General features: G+C 46.5%; 1 protein-coding gene across 1 annotated transcript; it reads right to left on the reverse strand.

Annotated features, from left to right (window-relative positions):
- Positions 1-351: 351 nt before the first annotated feature.
- On the reverse strand, positions 352-15707 carry WNT2 (Wnt family member 2). Its single transcript, XM_058805205.1, has 5 exons — positions 15628-15707; positions 14035-14258; positions 10779-11056; positions 7729-7993; positions 352-581 (listed from the first exon to the last, which is right to left on the reverse strand). Exons 1-5 carry the CDS (start codon positions 15705-15707, stop codon positions 352-354), a joined length of 1077 nt encoding a protein of 358 aa, XP_058661188.1.
- Between the last annotated feature and the right edge of the window lie 2933 nt (positions 15708-18640).

An 18640-nucleotide genomic window follows, 5' to 3' on the forward strand; every position in this document is an offset into this window, starting at 1 on the left:
AATACTGTCGTGCAGAAATGCAAAGTAAATGCTGCAGGGTTCATATCAATTTTTCAGCAGCATCTCTGCAATGAACAACAAAGGCAAACAAGGCATAGAACTGAAAAAGATCTCTGATGCATTCCCTGCATGGACCAGGAAGGGCACAGGCTGTGGTCCCCAGCACAGAGCAGGAACGGCACAGCTGTGGTCCCCAGCAAGGACCAGGAATGGCACAGCCGTGGTCCCCAGCACGGAGCAGGAATGGCCAGGCTGTGGTCCCCAGCACGGACCAGGAAGGGCACAGGCTGTGGTCCCCAGCACGGAGCAGGAATGGCCAGGCTGTGGTCCCCAGCCCCAGCAGCCTGTGGGTCATGTCTGGGCCATCCAGGCAGGGCTCTTTGGCGCCTTGCAGGTGTGAATGTCCACCACCTCCAGGCAGTCCTGGCAGCGCACGGCGCAGCACCAGTGGAACTTGCACTCGCACTTGGTCACCCTGCTGACGCGGGCGGTGTCGTAGCCCCTCCCGCAGCACATCACCTCACAGCTGTCCATGCCGCGCGACGTCTGGTTGCACACCCGACCAGCTGTCCCGAGGGACCCTGCAGAGGGAACCCAGCCAAAGTCAGCAGGCAGATTATAAGGAAATGCAGCAAGCATTTGAAAACAGGTACAAGAGATATAATTTGTCACGTATTCGATCCTTTAGGATCACATCACCCAGGATTCAATATCAAGCCAGGAAAATGCCTATAAAGGTAAAGTTGCTCCCATATTTCCCCTAGGAATCAGGCGTGGAGATGAGGACGAAGAAAACAGATAAAATGCTTTAAGGGTCTGCCTGATTCTATTGATATCATCATGTTTTGCTTCATCTTTCCCTGGAACTTTCTTCCCCTCCAGGGAGCAGACACCCTTCCCAAGGCAGCCCTGAACCCAGTCCCCCAGGACTGTCTGAAATGGAATGCCCAGGTGGAGCATCTTCATGGTGCTCAGGATCTCATGGGCTTTGCTGAGGAGCTCTGGGTGTGCAGGAGAGGGCTAGGAGAGAAGACCACAGAAGCTGGTGGCTGCAAGGGACTCAATGGGTGGAGTAACTGTGCTGCCTGTGATTGAAAGTCTTGCACAAGTAAGAGCAGAAGCACCCTGGGCATTTGGCATCGCTGCTGTGTCCACCCACAGGTCTCATTCCACCAGATGAGGTGGCAGCTGAAGAGTTGCTGCTCTCTGTGCTTCTCATCCCTGTGGGTTAACACCAAGGGTTCTTCTCCCCTTTCTTGACAAGATTAGAAGAAACTAAATTATAGCCTGCTGTGGACAGAAAGGGGGAGAGGAACCATACCACACCTTGTCATGTTCTTCAAGCACTCAGGAAAAGTGGCTGAAATGCCTGTGCTTATATGGCACAAAATGGCTCTGTAAGGCATATCTGAGTCTGAACAGTGACTGTACCACACAGCAGCCACTGCTCATCTAACACAAACTGATTTTAGGGTACATTTTAGGATCAATATCACAGCTGCTGACAGGTTATTACCACCAAACCAAAAACTTCATAAAAATTAATTGCCTCACCTAATTTCCTATGTATTGTTATTAAGAATCAAATGCAAAAAATTTACATTCTTCTGACATTTTCCATAGACCTGATTACAACTCCATTCTCTTCTTGGGCAAGGCAATACTCCCTAAGTAATGGCTGTGGTCAGTAAATTAACTGGAATTATTTTACAAAGCATATTTGCAGGCTCACACCAAACATGAACAATTTACCTTCTTAAGGAGAACTAATACATGCAAACATTAATTAAAATTTGCATAAGCCAGGATAGCAAACCAATCTTAATTAATAAAATGTAAACTGCAGTTAAATTGTAATTATTAATAATTTAGGTTTAATAAATTCCAATTTTAGTTTTTTCCCCCCTATGGTGAATTTATGGTTGTATGCAGTGATGCTGATGTCTCAAAGCACTTTATAACCTACAAGTGTTTACTGTTTCTCCACTCCTTGCTGCCCCCCCCAGCATCAGGAAGACTTCATGTTATATGGGGGCTGACCCCAAATGAGTAATGCAATGAGGGGTCTCAGGAACTGGACCAAAGTCACCTTCTCAAACTGTGTTTTTTCATGGGACCAACATATGATCCAGCCTCTCAGCCATGGGGGTGCAAATTTTCCTCTTTTTCTATCAAACTTAGGACAGTCTTCAACTGCTGTCCTGGAGAAGTGCTTTAGCCCCTAGAACACATCTCAGCTTCCCTCCCATGGCCTAGATTCCTGTACTTATTTAAATATTTAAATATGCATTGGGTAGAGGTATACCCCTGGAGAGCATCACCATGGAAGGGCTGGTTCATGTCTGCTGCAGGCAGAGCAGAAGGGCGTTCCTGCCCACCAGCCCAGGCTCAGCACAAGGGCCCAGGGCCCATCCCAGAGCTGCTCCCAGCTGCTGAGCCTGGCCCTGCACAGGGCTCCTGAGCTGCAAAGGTGCTGCTGGCCCATGATGCTGGCCCAGGGCCCATCCCAGAGCTGCTCCCAGCTGCTGAGCCTGGCCCTGCACAGGGCTCCTGAGCTGCAAAGGTGCTGTTGCTGCCCCAGCCAGCAGAGGCAGGCTGAGCCATCCCAGAGGGAACAGGCAGGGGAAGAGAAACCACACTGAATGGAGGCAGAAACAGGCTCCTGCACCTGCAGCCTGAGCAATCCCAAACCTCCCTGGGGTCTGAGCATATTCATGCTGCCTATGGACCAATGCTCTGCATAACATCCTTGGGGAGATGGCTGAACAGCACGTTAAAGTAAACCTCTGATATCTGGGAGAGCACCTCAGCTGGCTGTAACAAGCAGCCATGTGGTGCCTCAGGCACACCCTGCACCAGGAAACCAGCAGCAGCTCCTGCTCCTGGCTACTGTCCCTATAGCCAGTGCTGGCACCTGGATCCCCTGCAGGAGGGGAGGAGAGGTGGCCCCAGAAGTGACCCACATGGGCACACACTACTCCCAGCCATCCCTCAGCCATGCAGCTCTCCCTGCAGAGCCAGCACCAGGGGAACTGGCAGAGAAGGCATAGCAGTGATGCCAAGAGGCCTCTCCCAGATCTGTTTTTCAGGAATCACTCCATGATGGGGGAAGAGAAACTTCCAGTGGCCTCCAGTACCCCCAAGTCTAGGCAAGCTGAGGAGTCAGGGGGATGCAGAACTACATGATGCATCTATGGCCCCACAGGAAGACTGTGGCAGAAGAAAAGCCAGATCCTGCTTCCCAGCCTTCCCACTCTCCTCCATCCATGATGCTGAGCAAACAGCTGGGATACCTGAATGTAAGTTCTGCTGTTTGTGTCAGCCCACAGCAATATCTATCACATCCCAGACTGTGCAAATACAGCCACATTCACAGAAAGGGTTATTAGACATTGCAATGGAATTGCCAGGAAGGGGGTGGAATCACTGGCCCTGGAGATGTTTAAGGAAAGACTTGGTGTAGCACTTAGTGCATGATCTAGTTGACATGGTGGTGTTTGCTCAAAGGTTGGATGTGATGATCTCAGAGGTCTTTCCCAACCTAATTGATTCTGTGAACAGCTTTTAAAAGCACTTGTCCTGCTCTCTCTGTTCAGACCAAAAAAACATTACAAAGGCCAAGCTTGTGACCCAGATGATTAACATTCTGTATCAGGAATTCACACCAGTGGAAAAGCAAAGCTGCCCTCCACCTCAGCACAGCTCCCAGCCAGGAACAGAGTGGAGTCATGTCATTTGGCTGCTGGAAGTGAAGCAAGACCCCCTATTCCCCCACATCCACCAGGAGCTGCCCAGAAAGGTTTGACCACATTCCTCAGCTGAGGCACAAGTTAGTTTCCAAGTTCAGTGTTCTTATTTCCAGATGTAAGGGGAAATCACACAGCACTAAAGGACAACCTAAGCAGGATGCACCCACTGCTTTCAACAGGAGTTTTGCCACCAGCTTCAAAACCAAAATTATTTCAGCCACTAACAGACAGTCAGAAACTGGTATCATCTGATGCTGACCACAAAACATCAACATTTACTACAATGACCACAATAGGGGACTTAATTGTCACAGATTGTGACAAAAGTGAAAACAAGCTCATACAAAGGCTTAGTTTTTGAGCAAAACCAACCTTTTTAAGGTTAAAACAGCATCTTCAGAATCTCTGCAGCTTCTCTAGTGAGAAGGAAAAAGAACAACAACCAGCAGTGAGGAGTCAGACAAATTACTGAGCTCCTTGGCAGGCCTGAGTGATGAAGGCAGCAGAAGACACTGCACAAAATAAGGCAAAGTTTTCTGCCTGCTACCTGCAATGCACCTCCTCATCACTTATGAGGCAGGAGGAGTAGGTTCTAACTTGTAAAAAGCTTTTGTACAATCTCTTTGTTTTTATTTCAAATATTAGAACTGCCATGCCTACACACATTTTACCTGCCAAAACATCCACAGCTTTTCATACTGCCAACTTCGCAGCCTGTACATCAAGTCCTTTCTTCTCAATTTGCACAGTTATTTTTGGAAATCAACATGTGTTATGTTGAAAAATATTTTCTTTCCATCCCTAAAGCCCTAAAATGTATTTATTAGTATATAATGAGAGCTTTTTCCTTCTACTTCTATTTATTAAAATCTGGTGTAAAGCAATAACATCTATTATTAGACTTTCCCACAAACACACACATGTATACAAACAAAAGCCAAAAAAAGGTGCAAAACCAGTTAAATTCCCAATGATAGTTTTCTTACAAGTATTCTTGGGGAAAAAACAATTGAAGGAAATGTTCACAGAAAAGTAGCTCTGGAGAGCTACTGGATCTTATAGACAACAACCAGTAGATTAGGGCTGGAGAGAACAGGCAGTTCTCTCTGGAGGCAGATCTGTCTGGAGGGGCTGGGATTTCCCAAGCCAGCACTGAAGAGATGGCCGTGTGTGGATAAAAACAACAGTTTACCTAGGATGACTTTTAAAACCTCTCTGGGATGTTCTATCTCTGTTTCTATCAAATTTTGAGTATGAAATTTTGAGTAAAAATCATTTCAGGAGAGTTATGTGTGCAGGGTTAAATGAATTCTGAACACTTCTGAAAAATCTTCATTTGGTCCTTTGTGGAATCTTAAGGCAAGGAAAGAGGTGGTCAGGTTATTAGATTATCTTGCCATTGAGTTACTATTAGTGATTTCCCATATTATACCCCTCCTGAAATCAATTATTCCTCTTGTCCTTCCTAGGAAAACAAACAAACAAACAAACAAAAAACCCCCAAACAAACAAAAAAAAACTTGCAAAAAACAACAAAATAAAACCCCAACAAACTACATTTTGGGGTGTTCCATGTATGCATGTCCAGCTGCCCCCTCAGACAGAATGCCAGAGCCAGGGTGGAAGCTGCAGTGGGGGAGAGAAGGTATCTGCATTTTTCCTGGGTGTGCTGCTGATGGCAGAATCCTTGAACACTTTTAACTCTCTGGTTCCTATGTGTTAGCACAATGAAGCCACAGAGCACACTGGCTTGGACATTTTAGTTTGTGAAGTTGTCTCCTGGTCAAGTCATGAGGCTTCATAAGGTTTTCTCTGTGAATCCTTCATTCAGCTCTAACACTAATCAGCCTCCAGATAATTTTTTTCATGAAACCCTAAATCACTTGAATTCCCTGGAGAATGACAGGCAGAACTGTATTGAATGACATACTAAAACATTGTGGCATTAGATTCAGCTGACACTGAGATGCTCTCCACCTATTTCCAAAGTCTGACTTCCATAATCTCATTTAATTTGCAGTCAATTAACAAGACTGGCACTTTGCAATGCTCAACAGGGCAAACCAAAAAAATGTGGTGCAGCTGCCAAAATCATCTCCCTAAAAGTCAGATCAGGTTTTGTTTGTGTGGTTCTTTCTTTGCTCCACGCAAGCAGCAGGGCATCCCACATACCAACAAAGGCTTACTGCATTTTTCTAAAAATATGCTCTTCCAAGCAACCACATTCTCTGAGTTCTGAGCAGCAAAAAAACACCACCTCAGCTGCAGCTTACATTGAGCTGAGCCAAAAAAATATATCAGACTTTGCCATCTCTGGGCAGGCTTGTCAGTGTCTGGCAAACGCACATAATACATGGTGGTGAAAAATGCCCACTCTCCTCCACAATAACAAGACTGATAGATGAGATTAGCCTTACTACAAAGAGATGATTAAATGCCTTTTTGACATAGAATTGGGTAGTGTACAAGTTCTTCTAGCAGGGGAAAAAATAATGTTTTTTACAATGAATGAAGCAACACCAAGAGATAAATGTTTTGAAAAAAATCCTAGTCTGCAAAGTTATCTCTGCATGATGCCACAATATGTCCATTTATTCACTTGGATTAGACTTTACAGTATCAGCCACAATTCAAGGAATGCTATGTGCACATGCAGGTAATAAACATCACCTGCCAAAATAATAAATAACATTTAAAATTATGCTGACAACTCAACTAACCAGAAACACTGTCCAATGTAATTGTACTGGATGAAATTCTGCATTCACTGAAGTCAATAGTACATGACCAGGAATTCACATATTGTTCTTATTTAAGTACAGCTGTTTTGCAATGTTTATTCCAAGCAAACTTGGATTGTAAACATGCAGCAGTGCCAAAAAGAGTTGAGCTGCATTGCTATCCAGATACTTACAGATTTGTCATTTGGGTTGCAATCTGGCCCATTATACAACCTATTAATTAGTTCCACAACTTCTCTCATACATTACTCAGTCTGCCTCTCTTTTCCAAATTGCTGGTTTTCTAGCTGCTAGTTTTTAATTGCCATATCAGATAATACTGTACATGGGTCAAGAGCTGTTAGCAGGTTTCCTGTGCTTGGCAGTGCCTTGAATTCTGTAACACTGCTAAGTGTGTCTCTATTGAACCTCTGAAGCAGGAAAATCCAATGCTAACAGCAGCACCAATATTTTATCTCTTCAGGGCTGGCACAACTCTCCAGAAAATGTGATGGTTGTCATGGACAGAGCCAACACTGCCTCATAATAAACAGCTGTGTCACTCAGCCAAGCCTGCTGTGTCCCACCCACCTCTGCTCTTCCATCCACCTGCACAGCCTCAGCTGCCTCACCCCCATTACCCACAGCTGCCCTGACTGGTGCAGGCAGGGCTGGATTGTCACAGGCTGTGCCTCCCACATCAGATGGGGACAGGCTGGGCTGCAGCTGGGCTCCACAGTCACAGGGAGCTGTGGGAACGTGCAGATAAAGGAGGGCACTGCAGTGCTAGCACAACGTGGAAAGGAAGCAATGCAACAGCAGCTGGCATCAACAGGACCTGGGGCAGCTCTGGAGTGAGCTGTGCAGCACAAGAGTGAGGGTGGCTGTGCCCAGTATGGACCTGCCTCCCGAGCACAACTCAAACTTGTACTGAAAGCAGCTTTGCCATACAGCATCTCCAGGGCTCCACAGCATCTGGCAGAAACTGCTGAGTTATATTAGAACAACTGCCTGTTGTACACCTAGGGACATCAAGGAACTGTTGTTCTTGTAGTGAGTCCTTCCAAAACATCTTCTTTCCTGTTTCCTGCTGGTTACATGCATGGATTTATTTTATTTATATATATATATATATATAAAATATGTGTGTGTGTGTGTATGTATATACACACACACACATTTGATAAAATTAAAATTTTTGACCTTTGAAGTACAAATGTCTTAAATAAAGGCATTCACATGTAACGATAGTGGCTTACCTACATCCCTGTCCCTGATACAGTAGTCTGGAGAGCTTTCAAAGTATACCAGGTCATTCTTAGTTGGCTTCTTAAATTTCTTATTAGCCACAGTGAAACCTGTGCCATCTTGATTCATGACCACTTGAATTGCTCCATTGTATTTCTTCCACAGGTAATCTCCTGTTCTCCTGAAGTCTGCCATGGCCAGCCAGCAGGTCCTTAGAGCGCAGGATCCACTCACACCGTGACATTTGCACTCCTGTTTCAAAAACCGCTTCACAGCCTGTTTGGAAATGCACAGGTAACTATAAATATACACAGGTAAAACAAAGTGGAATTAATTAATTGCTTCTCAGCCCTTTTCCAGCTATCCTGTAGTGCCAGGCCAGCGATGGGGCTCCAAATTACGGTCTGTAGTGACACCCACTGGTAGCATCAAGTCATCCCCAGTGGCTGCTCTGCTCTGGCTGCTTGACTCAGCGCGCACACAATCCTCCTGCTGGGCTTACCTTCCTGCTCCTGCCAGTCAGCCCAAGGATCGGCGGGGTCTATAGTGCCAGGACACAGACTGGACAGGAGCAAACAGTCAGAAATGGCCACAATCATTGAGCGCCTTGGGAGGTGAAGGTGCCCCCTTTCCCCATTGTTTCAGCTGCAGCATCACCATGCTGACCACTCTGACCCTCTCCAGCTCATCTCCATAAAGTTGCCCTTTACCCTGAACAGCATTTCAAATATTGCCCAGAAATTCATATATAAATTATTTTTAAAAGACTGTGTAAAGCATTATACCTTGCTAGGCATCAGACCTATGCAGAATCTTAAAATACAGTATACTTAAAATGCTTATACAGATTTTAACCAACATTTTAGGATAATACCTTCATTAGTTTGCACTGGAGAGATCACCCTTATCATTAATTTAACATCTGGATAGTATTAAAGCCATTTCAGCTTCATCTCAGACATTTAAGCTATCTGTATGATGCTGGAGAACAACAGATGGGTTCACAGACAGTAAATAATTCATTCCTAATTATGTAGATATGGATATTTGATCTATAAATATTATGCCTTAAGGGTTCATGAAATATGAACTTTTTAGAGTTTGTACAAGAGGAATGTCATCATAGGAGGAAGGTAAGAGAGAAGAAAGCTCCATGATTAGAAGTCAGACTGATGCACAGGGGGGCAGCCTTTTTCAGTCAAGCACTTAGTAATAAAGTGAGAATGTATTATAAAACCAAAGGATGTTCAATTTTCCTTCCAACTTGTAAATGATATGAATACTTCAAAGAAGTCACTGGCATTCCCACAGCCCCATTTCATTGCCATATGACAGATCTGGGATTTAAGCAGATGCTTGGTTTTAATTATCTGAGCAGAAATCAATTAAACTACTTGTATGTTTAAAACAACTTTCTGGAATAGTGTAAGAAGCACATAGGAATATGATCTCTTTTTTGTGAGCAATGTTCCTATACTGATATACAGCATATTATGTTCTATGATTCATATGGGAATATTAAAAATATTTGTTCTATTTATTTTTTCTAATCTATTTATTAGCACAGTTGGAATAGTTTTTGGAATAGTTTTAAGAGAGATATATCAACACCCCTTTTGGGGGCAAGAAGAAGCCAAGGGCACAGATGGTCTTACCCAGGTCAAAATCCCACCCTTGTGGGGCAGCTGAGGTGGTGAGATCCCTGCAAAGCTAAACCTACACTATTGTACTGTGAATACAAAACAATGTCTCTGTCCATAAAGCAGGTCCTAGAGCATTTGAGAACATATTCATTATTTTAAATTGAATATATTTATTAAAATTTCTTTATCTTTTTCTAAAAATCTACCTTACCAGTACTTTTAAAACTTCTCATCATGGAACTTATTCAACCCTACAAAAATCTTTTTGTTGTAGACTTCAGCCTCTTTTGGACAGTAGCAGAAACATGACCACAGTACTGCATGTGCCTATCACTGATCTGAATAGCCTCATCTGCCTACATTACATATTAATTACACCTGCTGGCAATAGGCAGGTGGAGGGAAGATGCTGAAGAATAAAAAGTTTTCAGGGAAATCATCTACTTGCAGTACAAAAAAAGATCAGAATACAAACAACTTAATTCCTATTAAATATACATTAAGGAAGATTTTATGTATTAAATATACATAAAGATAAGACATAAAATCTCTACAAATAATTCCAGATGTGCTTGGTCTAGCACAATAAAATTTTTTTTTCTGTTTTTCTTTATTTCAGATGTCATGGGAGCAGCACATTTTTAACATGTTTTTAAAAATGAAACAGCATATTCCAGTTTCATGCACCATTCTTTTTATAGCTACCACCACAAAAATTAGTGCAGCTATTCCTCAGCCCTTGCACCAGAGGTGGGCAATACACCCGGCAACTACTCCTCCTACTCACCTTCAATGTGAAGGTAAAGACTTTTTTAGCTGAAATTCAGGAATGCTATTTTCATACAATGTTTAGGAAAGGGGTTGCAGGTCATGCTCCAAGCCCATTGCCTTTTGGAGGGATGTGCATTTTGGATTTTTTTTCTTTAAAAAATCTCTGCTCACTTTGTGATGAAGTTTACCATATACATACAGAAATGGATAGAATGGGGTTTTTTCTCTAGAGTTATTTTGAATTTGCTCTTTGTCAAGCCTATTCTTCAGTGTGATCTTCAGCCTCTCTTAGGAATTTGTATTCTGTATCAATGAAAAAATAAAACTCCTGCTTACATAAGACCTAGGCTCAAAATAAAACCTCCATCCAAACTGATCCTGAGCTTAGACTCCTGCTTAACTTCCCACACAAGGAGTGACTGAAGTGACTCCAACAGGAGTACTGTTAGGCAGTTGAATTCAGTCTGTTTGTACATCTCTGTCACACTGAACCTCCAAGGAAGATAGAAACAGCAGCTCAGGCTCCTGCTCTTCCTGTATTTCTCCATAGCTGCTGAGACCAGACAGCAAGGGCCAAGCATTAACTGCCCCAGACACAACAGAGCTGTCCAAGACCATCTCTAGGCATCTATTGCATGGACACCCACCTTCCTTCCAGCTCTGTTGTTGTGAAGGTTCATCAGTGCCCTGGCATCTTTTCCTTTCCGTTCTTTGGCATCCACAAAGGCTCTGGCAAATTTAATGCCATAGTCAATGTTATCACTGCAGCCACCCCAGTCAAAATGGCCCTTGCTGTCCTTGGCAGAGCCTTTCTTCTTGGGATCACAAGAGCAGGATTTCAGCTCCCCTTGGCTACATGCCCTGGTGATGGCAAAAACAACTCCAGCAGAGGAGATGGCGTGTACAAAAGCAGATTCTCGACTACCTGAAACAAAAAAAGTCACTTTAAATATCATTGGGGTAGCTACTTTGAGTGGCTGTCCTGTATCTAAGACAGTTAGACTGGACTTTTTTGCAAAGCAAAAGATAAACTAGGCTGAAATCACACAAATACACATTCCCTGGAGCCAGAATTAGTCATGGCTTAAGCTTGGACCCCTCCCTGGTAAAAGCTCATCAATATAGTGTTAGAGCTGGAAAACATTAAACATTTGCTTTTGATATTGATTCATACACTTTCATGGATCAGTTGTTTTGTACAGATATGTGAATAGGACAGCTGGTATTCCTATCATGTTTCACGAATTTAGAAGAATATATGAAGTGCTATGTGAGAGATAAGTTTAAGAAATTATTAAATAGGGACACTAAAACAACATGCATATTGCGAAATACTGCAAGTAACTCTTGAAGCTAGATTTTCCTCTCCTGAAACTCTTGGAATAGACTTTCCTGTTTAAATCATGCTAGGGAGAGAACTTGGGTGTTATTTTCTAAAAAGTAAGTTAATATTATGTCTTCTGCCTAGAATCAAGCCCAAAACTGTAATTCACACAAATAAGTTCCATTAAATCAATGGCACCGCTTGTGTCACGCTTGAGGCAGGATTTGGTCTGGCAGCTGTGACTTCTTCATGCCAGCTGCTCTGGCAGCTTTCCCATCTCCTAACCAAAGATACTTTAGTATACCAAAGATTATCTGAATTTCTAGACTATATCTACTCATAGGCAATTAGATACATATTTCAATGTAATAATTGCTTTTATTTTAAGATGCAGTAGTTTACAATACAGAGCTACATTACAATGCCACAAATCTATTTATGGTAATGGAATATTTTCCTACTTTTAAAGTTTTTAGCATAGAAAGAACAAGTAGATTTTTTTGTGTAATATCTAAGACAGCTTGCAGTGAGAAAGACCTCTTTGCAGGGCTTGTAAGCCTTAAGTAATGTTAGTACAGTAAAAGAGTATCCCAAAGACAAATGTTAACAGTGACTTTTTTGTAGAGGCAGAATTACACCACAGAATTTAATATTTAGTATTTCAGTTGCAATAGCACCAGTATGTTCAACTTACAAATGGGCCCTCAAGTTCCACATGCTGTGCAAGTCTTTTGCAAATGGCAACTGGGCAAACCATGCCTTCCCTACACTGCCTTCAAAATCAGGCAGGAGTTGCCATGGCTTGTTAGAAATCACGCTCTTTTGAAGACGTATTTCTGAGAAAACTTATTCAGAAATATCAAAAACTTGCAAAGTGTTAATTAAAAAGAAACACTTGATATTGTTGGAAGAGAAAAGGTTTATTTGAGCTTATTGAACTAATCAATTTTATTAGAGCACTATCAAGCTACATTTCCATGGCAATCACAGCCTGATCAGGCTCAGTGCAGAGCTCAGAAGCCTGATGCTGTCATTCTCTCACATGAGCCAACAGTGAAAGCTTCACTTTTGGAAAAACTGCATTTTTACTTTTTTTATTAAATAGCCTCATCATTATTAGGCTATGTTCTGCCAGACATGTTTTCCTGAATATCAGACAAACCTCACTGAAAACTTCAGCCTATGGGTGACGTTACTGGTTACTCACAAATAATTGCTAAGGGAGCATGAAGCTGGTTACAGGAACCAATGGCTCACCAGCAGCAGAACCGAGCATGGAGGGAAAATCCCCCTGCCTGGGTCAGCGTGTCTGCCATCCTCCTCTCTGTCCCTGCCAGTGGGGCAATGGTCCCAGAGTACTTTCCTACTCCCCTCCTTGCAGGTGCCAGGCTGCTCACTGCTTAGAATGACGCAGGGCACATTCCAGGGACACGAGTGCCAGGGCAGGGTCAGTGCACTGGCTGCACACCAAGGAAGACCATGTGCATAGGGTGTGGCACTTGGCGACAAGAGCAACAGGCACTAACAATCTCAGCAGGTTTATCCCTCGGGTAAGGACATTCTGACACAGTAACAAATCCCAGCCATTTCTTAGGGTCAAAAAGGGCCACATCTGAGATTTGAAGACTCACTAGATGCCTTACTTCGACCTTCAGATGACAGCAACTCCCTGCTTAACCATGCTCCCTCAGGGTGGGAAGCACAATGTTGCTCCCTCAGTTGCTTGGGGTCTGCACAAGCCCGGCTCACCTCTATCAGATGTGTGTGTGCCCTGCCTCCCTCTCTCCCGGAGCCTGACCTGAAATGCCGCAGCGCCTGGAGGGCAGTGCAGCCCCAGCATGGGCTCACCCCGCAGTCAGCACAGCCCTGGAGGCACTGACTGCACCCTGGGCTGCCCTTCCCCGGCGAAATGCCCCAGCGGGAACCGGCCCGCAGGGAGAATTGTCTCCTGCCATCCCAACACAATGGTCTCTGTTTGCACTTGAGCTGCCCTCTCAGCAGGCCCCATCCTGAGTGCTGGTACCCTGAGGCTGGGTGTGATGGAAAGTGTTCTATCCTGCTGCCACATTCTGCTGCCTCAATTTCCCTGTAGGCCTTAATATGTGGGTTTGATATCCATTTTACACCACAAAAAAAAAAAAAAAAGAAAAAAAAAAAAAAAGAAAAAAGAGAAGTTGGGAGCTGCAGAACTAGCTCCTAATATGCCAAAACCCCACATTGTCTCCCTGATTTGATACAGGTTTTTAAGAAATATGGACCTTCGTGTTATCATATATGCTGTTCTGCTGTCTGTGGGACCCTAAAATAACTTTGCATGTCCTCTTCCTTTCCTCCTGAAACGTAAAACCAAGCTTCACCCTTGCTAAGGATGAAGGATACAGGAGGATGGCCACCGTTTCTCATCATTCCCGCAAACTGCCCAGGGGGTGTCAGCCCCAAAGCAGCCCCGTTACCCTTATGAGGAACACTTGTACCCCCACGCTGACTCTCCACAGCCCCTTTTACCCTCGGGCTGCGGGCTGCAGGCCCCACCCAAGCCCGGGCAGCCCCTCCCTCAGCGCGGCGGGCCCGGCACTCACTGCGCAGCAGGACGCGGCCGAGCAGGCGCTGCCCCCGCTCCAGGGCGTTGCAGTCCCAGCGGTGCCGGCGGAACTGGTGCTGGCACTCGGCCGTCCAGGCGGCCACGCCACGGCCGATGGAGAGCATGGCTTCGGGGTGCCGCCGGCACAGCTGCCGCTGCCGGCTCACCAGGCCCGGCACGTTGTCGCACATCACCCGCGAGGAGCCCACGGCGCCCATGTACCTGCGGGAGGGAAGGGGCAGGGCAGCACCGGGGGCCGCGCCGACCCCCGGGCACCGGCCCCGAGGGAAGCAGGGTCCGCAGCGCCCCAGAGCCTTCCTCTGGCGGGTCCCGAGCTGCAGCTACTTCTGCCTTTTTGGTGGGAATCCTTTACAATTAGTCATCCACCCTGTGTTTTTTTTAATAACGTGAAGTATTCAGGAGAACCCCAAGCCCCGCTATTGCAGCTCCGTGCAGTACTTAAAAAAAAAACAACAAACCTTGAAAAAATTAAATTACATCATCTGTATCCAGATGGTCTCTATTAGTCCTGAAACGTTTCGAAAGGTACCTTTCATAAAATCCAAACTTCTATAGGTGTCTTTTGAAGGGATCAAACAGAAGAAAATGTCCTTTTCTTGAATTTTCATTATTTTATACGATCATAAAATCGTTAATGCCGTAACTTCAAAAAAATATATAGTTAAGTCGCATTTCGAAGACACCATGACAAAAAGCCATCACAATAAATAACGTTTATACGACTAAGGACACAGATAGTAATTTTATTGAAACATACCCAGTCTGATAAATCGGCCTTTGAACACGCGTCAGCCAGAGTGAAGGTTAAATGTGTTCCCTAGGATTACAAGGGGTTTAACTCCTCTCCTACACCAAGACTTTCCAGCCTGGGCTTGTTTGGGGTCCCCAGTTTGAGGGGCAGGTTTATGTTTCCATTCTAACGCGTTTTGCAGCGAGCTGCCTGAGACGCCCCACGCCGACATCAACTATCCCTTGAAGCCGGGCCCTGCGCTGCCCGCCAGGCTCTCAGCCCCTTGCTCTGGCACTTTGCAGTTCAGCGAGGACCGTGAAGGAGGGAGGGGCGGGGGAGGGCGAGGAAGAAGGAAAAAATAAATTAATAATAAAAAAGTAGCGCCGCTGTAGCCAATTCCCAGCGCCGCCGGGGCGCGGATGGGCGGCTGCCAGCAGCGGCGGGCGGCAACCCGCGCCCGCGCCCCTCGGGCGGGTTCCCCTCCCGCCTCCCGGCGCTCCTCCCGCTCCCTGCGCGGCCCCGGGCGGTGCCCGCTGCCCCCGCCGGGCCGGGACCCCCGCACCGCTGCCGAAAGCCCCGGGTAGCCCCCGCAGTTGCGCTGTGCTTATACGGAGGAGGAGGTGGTCGGAGAGCCGAGACGGGGTGTGGAAGGAGGTGCCGGGACCGTCTAAATCCGCTCGCTTTAAGGCCGGGCTTTCTGGACCGGAGCAGCTGGGAGCAGCGAGCTCTGCTTCTGCGAGACTAAGAGGGAGAGGCTTCCCCCACCTTCCCTAAATCACAATTAATCCGACCCCACCTTCCCCAAGAGCAAATAAAAATTTCTGGAATCGCACAGCTTACCACCATGAGGAGGTGACTGGTGGGGTCGCCCAGACCAAGATCAAGGGAAGAGACCACCAGATCCCAGGGAGAAAGTTCATGTTAGAAACGCTTCGGTCCACATCAGGTCAGTTGCGGGGGGCAGAAGAAATCCCATGGAGCACCAAGGACGAGCAGGGACAAACGCAGCTTGGGGGCTACTTCTTTCCCGTGGGTCAAAAGCACCTTCGCATCCTTACGCGCGATCGCGGGGCTTAGTGATCCTCTGCCGGGATACGGGGGATGCCAGTTGGTGCACCGCTCTGGATTCCTCTCGGCTCGCCCTGCACCAAATCCCTTAGGACATGGAGTTCAGCCCCGCTCCCATCCTTCATCTTTGCCCCGATCCAGCTCTTCCCTGCAGTCACGGCAAAACTGAGGGGCTGGTGTGGGCTGCTCTCAGACTGGGTGGGTTCTGCTTTGGTTGGTGTTTTTTTTTCCTCTGAAACTCTGATGGATGAAATGATGTCAAGAGACACTGGGGGAAGAGGAGGAGGTAACACCTCTGATTAGGCAAGGAATCCCGAGGAGCCAGTTGCTTTCCAATAACCCTACAAGCAGACAGTGAGTTCAAACCGGCCAGCAGATGTTACGCGACCTGCTGCGGAGCCGGCGGCGGCCCCGGCAGGCTGTTACAGACCGGCAGCACTGGGCACCTCTCGGGGTTTGGCACGACGGCAATTCACGGCTCGGTCCGCGCACCCGCGAACACCGAGCACGGAACGGAACCGCGATCCGGTGCAAGCAGAGAAGGAGAGAACCAGGGCAGTCCCGGTATAGGGTGGACACCGCCCGGCCGCCTCCCCTCGCCACGGGCACCGCAAAGCCAGGCCGGCTTCCCCGCCGGCACCGGCGCCGCCCCGGGCGTCCTGCGCAGCCCCGCACCGCGGGGACTCCCGGCCCACGGGCTCCGACACCGGGACGGGCTAGGCGCCCCATCGCGCCTGAATCCCGGCATGGGGGAATCCACCGCCGCCGCACCGCTACCCGGCCCGAGAGGCGACGGGCGGCCCCCGCCCGAAAGAGGGGAGATGCGGCCGGGGCTGGAAGCCAAGACAAGAAGGGATTAAGAAACTTTTTTCACTTCGTATCATTTCTGCACAGCAAATACAGGGTTAACACATATTTCAAACAACGAACCCTCATTACCAATCTGGAGATGCCCCACTTCCGAGACAGCATTCGTTAGTTGAAGAAAGGACAAATAAATGCCCAAGGTTGCTAAGTGGGTTAGGGACTATGCAGCTCTTGTTACTAAAAGAAGCCTGCAATTGTTAACTCCAGGTGAAAATCCTGGAAGAGCAAGCAAGGAAGCACCCCTTAAAAGCTGTTCTTCAGGCTGTATATCACAGCCATTCCCGTGTTTCTCGGTACGACTTCTCAAGATTCCATACATTGAACTAGATGTAGGCACCTTTCAGAAAGAAAATTGAAAACGTAGAATTATGTGAAGTTTTGAGGTGCTAACATTCACCCACTACTAACTTAACCTGAAAGAAGTACCCCAAACTATCCTCAGAAATCAACACCAAACTACCACCCCCAACTGCAGTGTCAAAATCTTCTGACTGCAAAGACTTCCGAGTAAGAATAATTGAAGCTTGGGACACACGAATGCTTCTACAACTATACTTGCCCAAAGGCAACTACAGCGCCTCTAAATTCCAGCAGGTCTTAAAAGCAGCAGATGAGCATTCAGTATCTATTTGATAAAATGCATCCAGTGTAAAAACACTCAAACTTTTAGCTTCTGGCCAACTTATTTCTTACATTTACAATACACTTTGGGTCAGTTATTGGGGCAGAGAAACACCACTGAGGACAGCAAATTCCAGCAGTATTTTAGATCTGTACAAAGAAAGGCACAATCCTCCCTACTACCAGTTTTCTCGGGCTTGCAGTAAAAAGCTGACTTCTCAGAATTTCTCACATCCTTCTGTATTAACAGGAGCTTCTTTAACCTGTGGCTACTGCATTAGTGGCTTTTATCAATGATATCCTTTTCCCCTCCATTAGTCATATGCCCCATCTGCATTCCAGCTTTATTGCTATTCAGATTCTTTCTCCAACCCCTCCATTTTGTGCCAGCCCTACAGAAGTTCACCTTGGATCCATTATTTCTATTAACAACAACACTCTCACTATAGAGAATGACAAAACAGGCAACTTTGGAAAGGAACATGGGGAACCACACTGGTTTTGCATGGCCATGTTTAGGTAGCAGGGAGTCACAGGGGTGATTTCTGTGCAAAGGCACTAGAAGCTTCCCACATGTCTGACAGAGCCAATGTCAGCCAGCCCCAAGATGAACCTGCCATTGGCTAAGGTCAAGCCCATCAGTGATGGTAGTTGCAGCTACGGGACCACTATTTGATGATGCAAAAAAACCCCTCTGCAACAGCAATTGTGCCAAAGTGTGTTAGACAACATGAGAGAACAGCTGTGGAGACCCCCAGGCCAGTGAAGAAACAAGGGGGAGAAGGTGCTCCAGCTGCCAGGGCAGATTCCCAGGCAGACCACAGTGAGTCAGGCTGTCCTCCTGAAGGCAACACAGGTCCATGGTGAAGCAGAGATCCACCTGCAGTTCACAGAGAACCCCACACTGGGTTGAAGGGAGTGTGACCCTGTGGGGAGCTCATGCTACAGCAGGGTCATAGCAGGACTTGTGCCCTACAGGGACCCACAGTGGAGCAGTCTATTCCTGAAGGACTGCACCCCATGGGGGGAGAGGGGGGAACCCGCATTGGAGCAGTTAGTGAAGAACTGCAGCCTCTGGAAAGGACTCAAGTTGAAGAAGTTCATGGAGGACTGTCTCTCTGGAGGGAAGGCTGGTTCCTGATGCAGCCTGGAAAGGCTGCTGGCCTCCCTTGCTGCAAGAAAAGACTAAATCTAGAAATCTGTAGGTGTCTTCACCAAGTATTATGTGCACAGTTTCTCATACAGTTAAGAAATCATACCATATGCAAAACAGGTAACAGTGGAGTAGCCAGAGCAC

Source organism: Ammospiza caudacuta, chromosome 5, assembly GCF_027887145.1.
Source record: "Ammospiza caudacuta isolate bAmmCau1 chromosome 5, bAmmCau1.pri, whole genome shotgun sequence".
Classification (NCBI taxonomy): Eukaryota; Metazoa; Chordata; class Aves; order Passeriformes; family Passerellidae; genus Ammospiza; species Ammospiza caudacuta.

Coding starts and splice junctions, on each gene's coding strand:
- WNT2 (XM_058805205.1), bottom strand. CDS start 15,707: ATGAACTTTCTCCCTGGGATCTGGTGGTCTCTTCCCTTGATCTTGGTC. Junction 11,057..14,034: donor CGGCCGCGTCCTGCTGCGCA/GTGAGTGCCGGG, acceptor TTTTTGTTTCAG/GTAGTCGAGAATCTGCTTTT. Junction 582..7,728: donor TATCAGGGACAGGGATGTAG/GTAAGCCACTAT, acceptor TTCCCTCTGCAG/GGTCCCTCGGGACAGCTGGT.